Source organism: Rhinopithecus bieti, unplaced genomic scaffold (assembly GCF_001698545.2).
Source record: "Rhinopithecus bieti isolate Rb0 unplaced genomic scaffold, ASM169854v2 scaffold_13342, whole genome shotgun sequence".
NCBI lineage: Eukaryota > Metazoa > Chordata > Mammalia > Primates > Cercopithecidae > Rhinopithecus > Rhinopithecus bieti.
Genome location: NW_016807690.1, coordinates 2,217,612 through 2,232,537, shown reverse-complemented (window position 1 = coordinate 2,232,537; position 14,926 = coordinate 2,217,612). Strand labels below are relative to the sequence as shown.

Here is a 14,926-nt window from a genome sequence, read left to right as displayed (position 1 = left end):
TTTTTTTGAGATGGAGTTTCACTCTTGTTGCTCAGGCTGGAGTGCAATGGCGCGATCTCAGCTCACTGCAACCTCCACCTCCCGGGTTCGAGTGATTCTCCTGCCTCAGCCTCCCGAGTAGCTGGGATTACAGTCATCCGCCACAACGCCCGGCTAATTTTTTGTATTTTTAGTAGAGACAGGGTTTCTCCATGTTGGTCAGGCTGGTCTCCGACTCCCGACCTCAGGTGATCTGCCCGCCTTGGCCTCCCAAAGTGCTGGGATGACAGGCGTGAGCCCCTGCGCCTGGACAGTGTCTTGGTCTTTCTAAGACCCTTTTCTCCCTAGCATCAAAGCTCAAAAGGGCGTAGGAGGTCGTCTGTCCCATACTCTGCTCCCCGAGCTGAGGCTGGCAGTAGTAGTGAGGTGGAGTGGCATGGGTTGAGGGACTCCCACTCTAGCTCTGTCAGTTCCTGGCCAGGTGACTCTGGATGTATATATCATTCTTCAGAGCCTATTTCTTTGATTGCAAAATGGAAGTAAAACAAAAAATGAGATTCATTCAATATTCATTCAACAAATAGTTTTGACTATCTGGGCTATGTGCCAGTCACTGTTCTAGGCATTTGGGCTACATCAAAGGAAAAACTATATAATCCGTGCCCCTTTGGCACTTTTACTCAAGTGGTGAAGATGATGACGATAACACTCACCTCAAGAGCTGCAGCAAGTGCGAGATACAAACGTGAGGGCACTTTACAGACTGCGGTAAATGATGGGTTTCATTACTCTTGTACTCAAACAGGTGAAGTGACTTGCCCTTGGGAATGGGCCGGCCCTGGCTAAGGATTCTTCCCACCCCACCGCCCCTCAGGCATTCATTCTGTGAGGACCCCTGTTATAATGTCCTTGCAGTGAGCTCATAGCAGCTGCAGGTTCTCTGATGGCTGGGAGAGGCTGAGGCAAGGGGGGTCCCCTTCTGTAACCTCTGGCCTCCTCCTCCCCTGCCTCCTCCTTCTCCTGCTCATTGATTTTCTGGAGCCATCTCCCTGCCTCCGCCTAGCTCCATTCTACAGGGGGCGTTCCCTCCCCTGTTGCTGAAGAATGGCCACAGAGCACGGTGTCACTTCTCACCCTTCACACACACTCTGCCCAGTACACAATTTTGTTCCGTCTGTAGTCTTTTTGTTTGTTTGCGGACAGAAACTACCAGCTGGGAAGTAAGATGGTAGCAATGCCTAAGCCTGAGTCAGCCCACACCTGCCACCAGGATCATCTAACCATCACTCGGGCACCTGTGCTTTTCCTATGCCCTCATCCGCTGCCCTCCCTTTGCTCTGTGTGCCTGCCTCCCCATCAACAGAAAATCCATGGTTCATCTTTGTCTTGGCACTTAGGCACTTAGATCAGCTCAGAGCCTCATTTCTCGCCTGGGTTGTTATACCCACCCCTCCACCCTACTGTGTTCTTCTGCCTCCAAATCATCCCTTTCTTCTGCAACCACAGGAATCTTTGTACTTCATCCTTACTTCACGTCACCACACGTAACTATTCCAGTTAGTCCTGTGTGTTAGTCCATTTTGTGTTGCTATAAAGGAATATCTCACCAGGCGTGGTGGCTCATGCCTGTAATCCCAGCACTTTGGGAGACTGAGATGGGCGGATCACCTGAGGTCAGGAGTTAGAGATCAGCCCGACCAACGTGGTGAAACCCTGTGTCTACTGAAAATATAAAAATTAGCCAGGTGTGGTGGCACGCACCTGTGGCCTCAGCTACTCGGGAGGCTGAGCCAGGAGGATCGCTTGAACCCAAGAGGTGGAGGTTGCAGTGAGCTGAGATCGCACCACTGCACTCCAGCCTGGGCAACAGAGCGAGACTCCATCTGAAAAAAAAAAAAAAAAAAAGGAATATCTGAGTGTGGGTAATTTATAAAGAAAAGAGGTTTAATTGGCTCAGGGTTCTGCAGATTGTACAAGCGTGGCACCGGCATCTGCTCAGCTTCTGGGGAGGCCCCAGGAAACTTTTACCCATGGTGGAAGGGGAGGAGAGGGGGCAAGAAAGAGAGACCAGGCTCTTGAACTAATTAATAGTGTGAGAATTCACTCATTACTGCAAGGAGGGCACCAAGCCATTCAACAGGGGCCCGCCCCTGTGACCCAAACACCTCCCACTAGGATCACCTCCAACATTGGGGATCACATTTCAACATGAGATTTGGAGGAGACAAACATCCAAACTGTATCCTGCTGTTTAAAATCCTTCAGTGTCTCTCATGGCCTCCAGCATCAAGCTGGAGCTCCTTATCATGGCTTTCTCACCACTCTCTTCCCCCATAACTACACCCTTTTCCCCTACCCTATAATCTTTTTTAAATAACACTTTTATTGACATATAATTTACTTACCATAAATGTATCCTTTTAATATGTATAATTTAGTGATTTTTCGTATATTTGGAGTTGTGTAACCATTACCACGACCTGTTTTTTTTTGTTTATTTTGTTTTTTTGAGACAGAGTCTCGCTCCGTCGCCCAGGCTGGAATACAGTGGCGCGATCTCGGCTCACTGCAAGCTCCGCCTCCCTGGTTCACGCCATTCTCCTGCCTCAGCCTCCTGAGTAGCTGGGACTACAGGTGCCCGCCACCACACCCGGCTAATTTTTTTTGTATTTTTAGTAGAGATGGGGTTTCACTGTGTTAGCCAGGATGGTCTTGATCTCCTGACCTCGTGATCCGCCCGCCTTGGCCCCCAAAGTGCTGGGATTACAGGCGTGAGCCACCGCGCCCGGCCACCACGACCTGTTTTTAGAACATTTTCCTCACCCCAAAAAGAAACCCTGTACCCATTAGCAGTTCTTCCCCATTTTCTCCCCTCCTCCAAGCCCTGAGAGCCACTCTTCCGCTTTCTGTCTCTATGGATTGCCTATGGTGGACGTTTCACATAAATGGAATCTTACAATATGTGGCCTTTTGTGAGTGGCCTCTTTCATTTAGCATAACGTTTTCAAAACTTATCCATGTTGTAGCTGGATCAGAACTTCATTTTTATGGCTGAATACTATTACATTGTGTAGATATACCACTTTTTTTTTTTTTTTTTTTTTTTTTGGTAAAATTTTTTTTTTTTGTTTAATTTACCCCTTTTTTTTTTTTTTTTTTTTTTTTTTTTTTTTGAGACAGGTTCTCACTCAGTCACTCAGGCTGGAGTACAGTGGCACGATCAGACCTCACCGCAGGCTTGATTTCCTGGACTGAAACGATTTTCCTGATTCAGCCTCCCAAGTAGCTGGGACTACAGGCTCAGGCCACCATGCCCAGCTATTTTTTTTTAATTTTAGTGGAGACTAGCTCTCACTATGTTGCCCAGGCTGATCTCTAACTCCTGAGCTCAAGCCATTCTCCTGCCTCGGCCTCCCAAAGTGCTGGGATTATAGGCGTGAGCCACCACACCCGGTCCACATTTTTGCTTATCCATTCTCAGTTGATGAACATTTGGATTGTTTCTACTTTTTGGCTGTTATGAATAATGCTGCTGTGAACGTTCCTGTACATGTTTTTGTATGGATCTATGTCTGTATTACTCTTGGGTGTTCACCTACGAGTGGAACTGCGGGGTCATGTGGTAACTCTATATTTAACATTCTGAGGAACTGCGAGACTTTTCCAAACAGCTGTACCATTTAACATTCCCAACAGCAATGTATGAAGACTCTTTTTTTTTTTTTTCTGAGATGGAGTCTCACTCTGTCGCCCAGGCTGGAGTGCAGTGGCGCGATCTCGGCTCACTGCAAGCTCCGCCTCCCGGGTTCACGCCATTGTCCTGCCTCAGCCTCCCAAGTAGCTGGGACTACAGGCGCCCGCCACCAAGCCCGGCTAGTTTTTTATATTTTTTAGTGGAGACGGGATTTCACCGTGTTAGCCAGGATGGTCTCGATCTCCTGACCTCGTGATCCGCCCGTCTCAGCCTCCCAAAGTGCTGGGATTACAGGCTTGAGCCACCGCGCCCGGCCCAGCAATGTATGAAGATTCTAAATTCTCTACATCCTCCTCATGTTGTTTTCTGTCTTTTCGACTTTAGCCATCTTAATGAATCCCTGTAATTGTACTAGTGAGCTAATACAGCTCTTACTAAGGCTAAACACCATTCTAAGCATAATTTCATGCTCGATGCCCCTGTGAGGTTGATATTTTTATTATCCCCATTTTACAGCTGAGGAAACTGAGGTACAGAGAGATTAACTTGTTTGGTCCCACATCTAATACTTGTTAGAGCCCCAGGATTCAAATACAAGGAATTTAATTCTGGAGTCTGTTGTTTTTTTTTTTTTTTTTTTTTTGGAGAAGGAGTTTCGCTCTTACTGGCCAGGCTGGAGTGCGGAGTGCAATGGCGCAATCTTGGCTCACCACAACCTCTGCCTCCCAAGTTCAAGTGATTCTCCTGCCTCAGCCTTCTGAATAGCTGGGATTACAGGCATGCGCCACTATGCCCGGCTAATTTTGTATTTTTAGTAGAGATGGGGTTTCACCATGTTGGCCAGGCTGGTCTCAAACTCCTGACCTCAGGTGACCCCACCCGCCTCGGCCTCCCAAAGTTCTGAGATTATAGGCATGAGCCACCGCTCCCGGCTGAGTCTGTGCTCTTAACCACCACATTATACTGATTCTCATAGGCCACTATATTAATGTGCTTAGTGTGTATCTCTATGTGTTTTTGCAAAATCTGTATTTAATGTACATAAATGGTATTGTGTTATAGATCCCATTTCACCTCTTTTTTTTTAGTTTTTGAGACAGAGTCTCACTGTAGAGTGCAGTGGTGCAATCTCAGTTCACTGAACCTCCCAAGTTCACACGGTTCTTCTGCCTCAGCCTCCCGAGTAGCTGAGATAATAGACGCCTGCCACCACACCTGGCTAATTTTTGTATTTTTGGTAGAGACGGGGTTTCACCATGTTGGCCAGGCTGGTCTCGAACTTCTGACTTCAACTGATCCCCCCGCCTCAGCCTCCTCCCAAAGTGTTGGAATTACAGGTGTGAGCCACTGTGCCCCGCCACTTTTTATTTATTTATTTCAACGAAGTTCTATGCTTTAAAATCCATCCATGTTTCTCCACCTCACCTGCTGATCAAACCTGTGCCTGCTTTCCATGGGGGCGGCACCCACCACATTGTGCTTGTCCCCTCTCTGTGTGCAAAGGGCTCACCAGACTTCAGGACTGGCCACTTCTGTAGCCTCTCCTTCAGTCCTTCCCTGCATCTAGCCTGGGCTGTAGAAGTGCTGACTTGGCAGTACCTCCTAGAATGGGCACCAGTATGTCATGCCTCTGTGCCTTTGTTCTTCAAGGCCAATGGAATATCCTGGATCATCTGGTTCCAATCTCCTCATTTCACAGAACCATCCTACATTTTACAGAGGAGGAGAATAAGCTTAGAAACAATGACTTGCTCAAGGCCGTACAACCAGAACCCCACTCCTTATCTCTGGCCAGCCTCTTCTCCCTCTTCTCTTTATTCCTCCTCTGCTGCTCACTGGCTGAAATCCCCTTTCTCTCTTTGCCCTGCTCCCGTCGCTAGCTCCAAGATGGCAGGGTAGCAGAACACAGATCCTCTCTGCGCTGTGTGGCACCCGTGCTGTGCTTTACCCCACACAGCCTCCCTGTTCTGGAACCTGTGGTTTGCTGTGAAATTGCAGTCCTCTTGCAGCCGTGATGCCTCTGTGATTGCTTTCTCTCTGTCCCCACACCTGTCACAGATGAGTTTTGGACCTACCATTCTGAGACATGCCGATGCAAGAGGCTGCCCGGAAACACTTGGTACTAATCGTCCTCCCCTCAGCTCCGTGCCCACCACTGCTCACAGTTTCTCTGTTAACCCTGCTCCCCTCCACCTCCCCACTTCATTCATTCATTCATTCGTTCATTCCTCACTCAACAACTATTTATTAATCATCTCCTCTATCTCCTAGATGACAGGAACCATGCAGCTAACCCAGAGATGACACAGAGATGAATGAGATGTGGCTCCTGTCATCAAGGAGCTCATGATTCAATGGGGAACTAACATTTAGACACATGGGCAGTTAGGGACATGCAAGAATCTTTGTAGTGCAACAAGAGAGAAGTTAAAAGGCAGCACGGAAGTCAAGGCCAGTGAGCCCAGATGGCCTGGTGAGAGGAGCCTGGGCTAGAAGGTAGATGACTTAGGTGTGAACCCCCAGGCTCATCATCGCAATGGGACCTTGGGCCAGCTGTTTGAGCTCTCTGAGCCTTAGCTTCCTCCTCTGTGAGATGAGGATGAGACTCTCACAGGCTGTTGGTTGGAGTGACTGAGGGAGTGTGAGTGAAGCTCTCAGCATTGTGCCATGGTAGGTGATCAGGAAACAAATGACTCTGAAAGCCCAAGTCCTGTAGGAGTTGAAGGGAGTGGAGAATTCTCTCTGCCTCATCTCCCTGCTCCCTGGACCACCTACACTTACCTCTCTGACCCTACTCTCTCTTTCCTGATAAGGAATTACTCTCACTTCCACCACCCGATGTATGGAAACTGCTATACTTTCAATGACAAGAACAACTCTAACCTCTGGATGTCTTCCATGCCTGGAGTCAACAATGGTGAGCAACTCCCCACTTGCTCCATGGTGCCCTCTGCCTCAGCCACTCCCGTGTACTTACCTGGAGCTCACCTCCTAGAACTGCTGGGAGGGGTCCTCTGTGCTCTCTCTCCCCAACAGGTGCCACATAGTCTGTTCCAGGCATGAGAGGAATCCTGTCCCAGGTCTTCCTCCTGCCTCCAGATTCCAGCCTATGGGTTGCCAGGTCCCTTTGCGGGTCTTCCTGAACTTGCCCCTCTTGCAGTGTTGGAGACTGGGCAAGGAAGGGAGAGTGGATTTCCATCTTCTAACTCTTCTCCAGGATTCCTGCCTCTGCCAACTCTGCTCTCTCTGCACCCCTAGGTCTGTCCCTGATGCTGCGCACAGAGCAGAATGACTTCATTCCCCTGCTGTCCACAGTGACTGGGGCCCGGGTAATGGTGCACGGGCAGGATGAACCTGCCTTTATGGATGATGGTGGCTTTAACTTGCGGCCTGGCGTGGAGACCTCCATCAGCATGAGGAAGGCAAGGATGCTGACTGGGAGGCCTGGAAGGAGAGCCTCAGATTGCAGAGGGGCAGGGGGAAGGCATGGGAGGCTGTGGAGGGAGAGTGTGTGGGGTGGGCCTTGAGCATGTGGAGGTCTTCAGGAGCAGGAATGAGGGGCAGAGGGGCTGGCACTGGGAAGTAAGGCCCTGCAGGGTGGACTTTGGGGGACAAGTGCTGAGAAGGCATTCAGGGCATGCTGAGGATTTCTGGGGATGCTCTGGGCCCACTGGCCTTGAAATGAGCAGTGGGTGGGCATGAGGTGGCTGGAGGCATGTATTGAGAGGGTGAGGCTGGTAGGAGGGGCTGGCAGGTGTGAGATACAACCTGGAACTGAGGGAAGGCAGAGAACCTGGAGGCACTTGCTCTGTCCTCTGATCTCTTGGTGTATGTGGGTTCATAGGAAGCCCTGGACAGACTTGGGGGCGACTATGGCGACTGCACCAAGAATGGCAGTGATGTCCCTGTCAAGAACCTTTACCCTTCAAAGTACACGCAGCAGGTGAGGCCCAACCTGATTCTGTGGCAGCCCCTCCCAGGCCTGCCCTGGCTGGTCCTGCAAAGCTGCAGGGATTGTGTGTGTGTGAGAGAGAGGGAAACTGGGGAGTGGTGGAAAGAGGATGGAGGCTCTGTGCAGAGAACTGCTGAGTTCAGTCCCGAACCCCCTCTCCTCTCCACCCTCCTCCCTTCCAGGTGTGTATTCACTCCTGCTTCCAGGAGAACATGATCAAGGAGTGTGGCTGTGCCTATATCTTCTATCCACGGCCCCAGAACGTGGAGTACTGTGACTACAGGAAGCACAGTTCCTGGGGTGAGACTCCAGGGAGCCCCTGCCCTGCCCCACTGACCCCAGTACTCCCTGAGGCGCTTCTTCCTCTCAGTCCCCTGTTTGTGGGGATGACTTCTGGCTGGGATGACATCCCACCTGCTGGGATGAATCCTCCCTTGCTCTTGTTCTTCAACCTTTAGTCTCTGCCTCTGTCAGTTTCCCTCTCCCTCAGTCTCTCTTTCTCTCTCTTTTTTTTTTTTTTTTTTTGAGATGGAGTCTCACTCTGTCGCCCAGGCTGGAGTGCAGTGGTGCAATCTCAGCTCACTGCAAACTCCGCCTCCTGGGTTCACGCCATTCTCCTGCCTCAGCCTTCCAAGTATCTGGGACTACAGGCGCCCGCCACCACGGCTAATTTTTTTGTATTTTTAGTAGAGATGGGGTTTCACTGTGTTAGCCAGGATGGTCTCGATCTCCTGACCTCATGATCTGCCTGCCTCGGCCTCCCTCTCTCTTCTATTTCGTTCCTCCCTCTCAGTGTTGCAGTCTCTCTGTTTTGGCCTTTGTGTGTTTGTCAAGGAACTGTCCCATTTACAACAACCTGCAGCAGAAGGAAGAAGGGCACCCGAGAAAACCTCCAGCCACTCCTCACTGGCTGCTGAGGTTTCAGTGCACGCGCTGCCCACAGCTTGCCTGCTCAGTGCCCAGGGTGCTTAGCTGGGCAGGCTCCGGAGGGGCTAAGTGGGGTACACAACACTTCCCTGGGGCGCAGGAAGAAAATATTAGAAGTTACATGGGTCTGTCTCGTTCCTTCACATTTTCCATCTTATGTGCTTTAGAATGGACATACTGTCTCCATTCAACAGTAGAGGTATGTAATTTATAAATCAAATACATGTATTGGACCTGCTTATTTAAGATTTTTTTTTTTTTTTTTACCTGAACAAGGGCACAATCAATAAAGTTTGAAGCACCTTGGAATCTCCTCCTTATCCTGGTATAGGAGTAGACAAATCTCTTTCGACTACAGCTGAGTTGTTTGGCAGGGAAGTTGTGTGCCAGGAAGCTGAGAGAGAAAGAAAATCACAAAAATAAAATATGGAAGCTGCAAGGGTTTGCATTCCTGGAGTGCATGCTCTTTCCTGGCACAACTGGCCTGCTCCCCCTGCAGTTCCTCCTCCCAGGGCTCTCCCCTGGGCCCAGCTGTCCCACAGGGTGGGCCGAGGGCCATCACAGGAGGTGACATGGTAGCAGACACTGGAGACACGGAGGTCTCAAAGGCAGCGGATTGTCTCACCCGAGAGTTCAGCGTCCATCCCTACCTTGTTTCTGTCTGTGGTGACTTTTCTACTTCTGTCCTTCCCTGGGCTGGCTCTGCAGTTCTCTTCTGCCTGGACTTTCCAGTCGTGGCCTCCTGGTTCCTGTCTCTCTGACCTTAGAGGAGTGTAGCACATCAGAACTGGGGGAAACCCAAAGGCCATCTGGCCTCACCTCCTTTCTCAGATGAGCAAATTGAGGTCCAGGGGGAGGATGTGACATGTCCCAGGGTATACAGGACAGGGACAGAGGGGATGCCACCCGGGATTTCTCCTTCCCCTCAAATAATTATTTCTACATCGTGGGTTTGCACATCTGTGAGTGAAAAATAACAATATAGATTGCTGAGAAGTTGTGAGGATGAGAGAGGAAGCAAGGCTAAAAACACAGTCTGCTGCGTTTCCTAGGGCTTACTTCCCCGGAGAAGAGGACCAGCTGCTTCCCCTTCTTCCTAAAGATCTCCAACCCTGGTAGGGATTTGGGTCAGAAATGAAGAAGGAGTTCGGACTGAGGAACTAAAAGTAGCAATAATGACAAAATAACCTTACTTAGAATTTGGGAAATAGGGGAGGAGGGGAATCTGCAGTTCCATTATTTTATTTTATTTTTTTGGTAATAGCTTTATTGAGATAATTTATATCCCATACGATTCACTCATTTAAAGCGTACAGCTTCATTTTAGTCAAATTTTAGTTTTTAGTTTTAGGTTTTCAGTATAGTCCCAGAGTTGTGCAATCATCACCACCATCAATTTTGGAATATTTTTAGTGTTCCCAAAAGAAACCTTGTACTCACTCAGGCCGGGCATGGTGGTTCATGCCTGTAATCCCAGCATTTTGAGAGGCCAAGGTGGGCAGATCACTTGAGCCCAGGAGTTCGACACCAACCTGGGCAACATGGTGAAACCCTGTCTTTAGAAAAATTAGCTGGGCATGGTGGTGCAAACCTATAGTCCCAGCCACTTGGGAGGCTGAGGTGGGAGAATCACCTGAGCCCAGGAGGTCGAGGCTGCAGTGAGCCATGATCAGGCCACTGCACTCCAGCCTAGGCAATGGAGTGAGACCCTGTCTCAAAAAAATAAATAGATAAACCTTGTACTCATTAGCAAATCCCAAGCTTCCCTCCCCTCCTCCACCACTGCCAGCCCTTGGGCAACCACGATTCTTTCTTCCTCTATGGATTTGCCCATTCTGAATCTTTTTTTTTTTTTTTCAGAGACAGAGTCTCCCTCTGTCGCCCAGACTGGAGTGCAGTGGCGCAGTCTCGGCTCACTGCAACCTCCGCCTCTCAGGTTCAAACAATTCTCCTGTCTCAGCCTCCCAAGTACCTGGGACTACAGGTGCATGCCACCATGCCAGGCTAATTTTTATATTTTTTTGTAGAGAGGGGGTTTCACCATATTGGTCAGGTTGGTCTTCAACTCCTGACCTCAGGTGATCCACCTGCCTCGGCCTCCCAAAGTGCTGGAATTACAAGTGTGAGCCACCATGTCCGGCCATTCTGAATCTTTCATACAGACAGAATCTTAGAGTGTGTGACCTTCGTGTCTGCCTTATTTCACTTAGCATAATATTTTCAAGTTTCATCCATGTTGTAGCAATAGCAGTGCCTCATTCCTTTATATGGTTGAATAACAACACTCCCTTGTATGGATAGACCACACTTTGTTTACCCATTTTTCAGTTAGTGGACATTTGTGTTGTTGCCACTTTTTGGTTACTGTGAATAATGCTGCTGTGAGCATTTGTGTACAAGTTTTTGTGTGGACACACGTTTTCCATTTTCTTGTGTATATACCTAGGAGCGGAATTGCTGGGTCATTCGGTAATCTATGTTTAACATTTTTTGAGGAGCTGCCAGGCTGTTTTCCAAAGTGACATCACCATTGTACATCCCTAGCAGCAATATATGAGGTTTTCAGTTTCTCTACATCTTGCCAGTTCTTGTTATTGTCTTTTTAAATTTAAATTTAATTTAATTTAATTTTTGAGAAGACTCTCACTCTGTTCCCCAGGCTGGAGTGCAGTGGCACAATCTTGGCTCAATACAACCTCTACCTCCTGGGTTCAAGCAATTCTCCTGCCTCAGCCTCCCAAGTAGCTGGGGATTACAGGTGTGCACCACCACACCTGGCTAATTTTTGTATTTTCAGTAGAGACTGGATTTCACCATGTTGGCCAGGCTGGTCTCGAATTCCTGACCTCAGGTGATCCACCTGCCTCAGCCTCCCATAGTGTTGGTATTACAGGCATGAGCCACCGCGCCTGGTGTATTGTCTTTTTTTAAATAATAGGCATCTTAATGGGCATGAAGTGTTATCTTATTGTGGCATAGTTCCCTTATTCTTATACAATTTTTGTTCCCATTTTTCTTCATGGCGTTTTAGTTTTTGTCCATAGTGTATATTTCCTTACACTGGCGTATCCTGTTTTGTTTTGTTTTGTTTTGTTTTTCCCCTGACTTAGCTTATTTTCTTTCTTTCTTAATTTATTTTTTAGGCCGGGTGCAGTTGCTCGCGCCTGTAATCCCAGCACTTTGGGAGGCCAAGGCGGGTGGATCATGAGGTCAGGAGATCGAGACCATCCTGGCTAACACAGTGAAACCCCGTCTCTACTAAAAATACAAAAAATTATCCGGGCGTGGTGGCGGGCACCTGTAGTCCCAGCTACTTGGGAGGCTGAGGCAGGAGAATGGTGTGAACCCGGGAGGTGGAACTTGCAGTGAGCTGTGATCATGCCACTGTACTCTAGCCTGGGCAACAGAACGAGACTCCATCTAAAAAAAAAGAAAAAAAAATTAATTTATTTTTAATTTTTTTTTTTAGAGACAAGGTCTCACTCTGTTGCCAGGGTTGGAATACAAAGGCACACTCATAGCTCACTTGCAACCTTGAACTCCTGGCCTCTAACGACCCTCCCACCTCAGCCTCCCAAAGAGCTGAGCCACTGTCCCTGGCCTAGCTTAATTTCTTAAACATTTGGTACTTCTTGGTACTGCCACTCATAGGACATCATTATAATGCTAAATAATGCTCTTGTAAAGTGGGTACCCAGGGATCTTGGGAGACCTCTTGGGTGTGGGGTAGAGAAAGTTGAGGTGCCCTAGGAGAACAGGCATCTCTCTGTACCCACAGGCTACTGCTACTATAAGCTCCAGGCTGACTTCTCCTCAGACCACCTGGGCTGTTTCACCAAGTGCCGGAAGCCATGCAGGTTAGTGTCCCTTCCCCGGGTGCAGGTTGGGAAGAATACAGGTTACCCAGCCAAGCCTTCAAGTGGGAGAACTCTGCCCCAACACTGAACACCTTTCTCCATCCCCAGTGTGACCAGCTACCAGCTCTCGGCTGGTTACTCACGATGGCCCTCGGTGACATCCCAGGTAGAGTGTGGGGAAGCGACGGGTGGGGGATGTGTATGCCCGTGTAATGCTGTGGCCTTCTCTGGGTATTATGTGTATGAGTGTGTTTGATACAACTTACCCCTGTAAGCCTGAAGCGTATGGACCTTGATGACAGCCCCATTCTTTCCTAGGAATGGGTCTTCGAGATGCTATCGCGACAGAACAACTACACCATCAACAACAAGAGGTGAGTCCCGCCCGGGTCCCAGCCACAAGAAAGGAATCTTTGGGAGGGAAAATAGACCTAGGAAGAGAGATCCATATGGTTGATTATAGGAAGGTCCAGGAATTTCATCCTCTACCATTTCTTCCCACCCTCTGCCCCACACCTAAGAAATGGAGTGGCCAAAGTCAACATCTTCTTCAAGGAGCTGAACTACAAAACCAATTCTGAGTCTCCCTCTGTCACGGTAGGTCGTGCCTGGATGGAGCCTGTGATGCTCTGAGGGTCTTACTTAGCAGGGCAGCTGTCAGGGAAAACCAAAAGGTTGTCTGTGGACCGGAAGGCTCTGGGTCTCAAAGGTGGGGCACCAAAGAAGAGGGTCAAGGGAGAGGTCGGGAGGGTTGGAAGAAGGAGCTCAGCCGGGGCATAAGGTCTCTGGGGGTGGTGGGAGGAACAGGCATGCTAGATGCTGGGGTGAAGGCACTTGAGCCATGCCCTCATTTCAGCTGCCCCTGCTGTGGGCCAGTTATCAGTTTTCTCTGGGTGATGCTGTCCAGGAGCAGAGACAAGGAGCCCAGGGGGCTGCCGAGAGGCTGACAGGACTCAGGGGTCCTCGAGGATGAAGGGAGATAGCTTGGTGAGGAGGAATGGGGGCTCCTCTGCCAGAGTCCATCCAGAACCCTCTGTCCCATCGTCAATGTACCTCTTCTCTCACAGATGGTCACCCTCCTGTCCAACCTGGGCAGCCAGTGGAGCCTGTGGTTCGGCTCCTCAGTGCTGTCTGTGGTGGAGATGGCCGAGCTCATCTTTGACCTGCTGGTCATCACGTTCCTTATGCTGCTCCGAAGGTTCCGAAGCCAATACTGGTCTCCAGGCCGAGGGGACAGGGGTGCTCAGGAGGTGGCCTCCACCCAGGCATCCTCCCCGCCTTCCCACTTCTGCCCCCACCCCACACCTCTGTACTTGTCCCAGCTAGGCCCTGCTCCGTCCCCAGCCTTGACAGCCCCCCCCCCTGCCTATGCCACCCTGGGCCCCTGCCCATCTCCAGGGGGCTCCGCAGGGGCCAGCTCCTCCGCCTATCCTCTGGGGGGGCCCTGAGAGAGAAGGAGAGGTTCCTCGCACCAAGGCAGATGCTCCCCTGGTGGGAGGGTGCTGCCCTTGGCAAGATTGAAGGATGTGGAGGGCTTCCTCCCAGAGCCGCCCAAACTGCCTTTGATGTGTGGAGGGGAAGCCAGATGGGTAAGGGGCTCAGGAAGTTGCTCCAAGAACAGTGGCCGATGAAGCTGCCCAGAAGTGCCTTGGCTCCGGCTCTGTACCCCTTGGTACGGCCTCTGAACACTCTGGTTTCCCCACCCAACTGCAGCTAAGTCTCCTTTTCCCTTGGATCAGCCAAGCCAAACTTGGAGCTTTGACAAGGAACTTTCCTAAGAAATGGCTGGCCGGGCGCGGTGGCTCAAGCCTGTAATCCCAGCACTTTGGGAGGCCGAGACAGGCGGATCACAAGGTCAGGAGATCGAGACCACCCTGGCTAATACGGTGAAACCCCGTCTCTACTAAAGAATACAAAAAAAAACTAGCCGGGCGACGAGGCGGGCGCCTGTAGTCCCAGCTACTTGGGAGGCGGAGGCAGGAGAATGGCATAAACCCGGGAGGCAGAGCTTGCAGTGAGCTGAGATCTGGCCACCGCACTCCAGCCTGGGTGACAGAGCCAGACTCCGTCTCAAAAAAAAAAAAAAAAAAAAAATGGCTGATGACCAGGACAAAACACAATCAACGGTACACACAGGCATGCACGGGTTTCCTGCCTAGCGACGGCTGAAGCCAGCCCCTGATTGACCTGGCCACACTGCTCTCCAGTAACACAGATGTCTGCTCCTCATCTTGAACTTGGGTGGGAAAACCCACCCAAAAGCCCCCTTTATTACTTAGGCAATTCCCCTTCCCTGACTCCTGAGGGCCAGGGCCGGAGCAGACCCGTGTAAGTAAAGGCTGCTCCAGGGCTCCTCTAGTCTCATGCCCGTGCCCTCACAGAGCCATGCTCCGGCGCTTCTGTCCTGTGTCTTTCATCCCTCTACATGTCTGCTCGAGATATTTCCTCCTGTGTCTTTCATCCCTCTACATGTCTGCTCGAGATATTTCCTCAGCTTGAAAGCTTCCCCAGCCATCT

The 14,926-nt window shown here is 50.1% G+C and overlaps 1 protein-coding gene across 1 annotated transcript in view; it reads left to right on the top strand.

The window, feature by feature from the left end:
* The window catches only part of SCNN1A (sodium channel epithelial 1 subunit alpha), a 34,800-nt gene extending 20,645 nt beyond the window's left edge, over positions 1 to 14,155 (top strand). The window contains exons 3-11 of the mRNA XM_017883285.1: positions 6,332 to 6,590; positions 6,932 to 7,095; positions 7,518 to 7,616; positions 7,808 to 7,925; positions 12,331 to 12,409; positions 12,518 to 12,575; positions 12,728 to 12,783; positions 12,931 to 13,006; positions 13,477 to 14,155. Coding sequence (XP_017738774.1) covers positions 6,332 to 6,590; positions 6,932 to 7,095; positions 7,518 to 7,616; positions 7,808 to 7,925; positions 12,331 to 12,409; positions 12,518 to 12,575; positions 12,728 to 12,783; positions 12,931 to 13,006; positions 13,477 to 13,857 — 1,290 coding nt within the window. The 3' untranslated portion in view covers positions 13,858 to 14,155. The remainder of the gene's footprint in view (positions 1 to 6,331; positions 6,591 to 6,931; positions 7,096 to 7,517; positions 7,617 to 7,807; positions 7,926 to 12,330; positions 12,410 to 12,517; positions 12,576 to 12,727; positions 12,784 to 12,930; positions 13,007 to 13,476) is intronic.
* Positions 14,156 to 14,926: the final 771 nt, after the last annotated feature.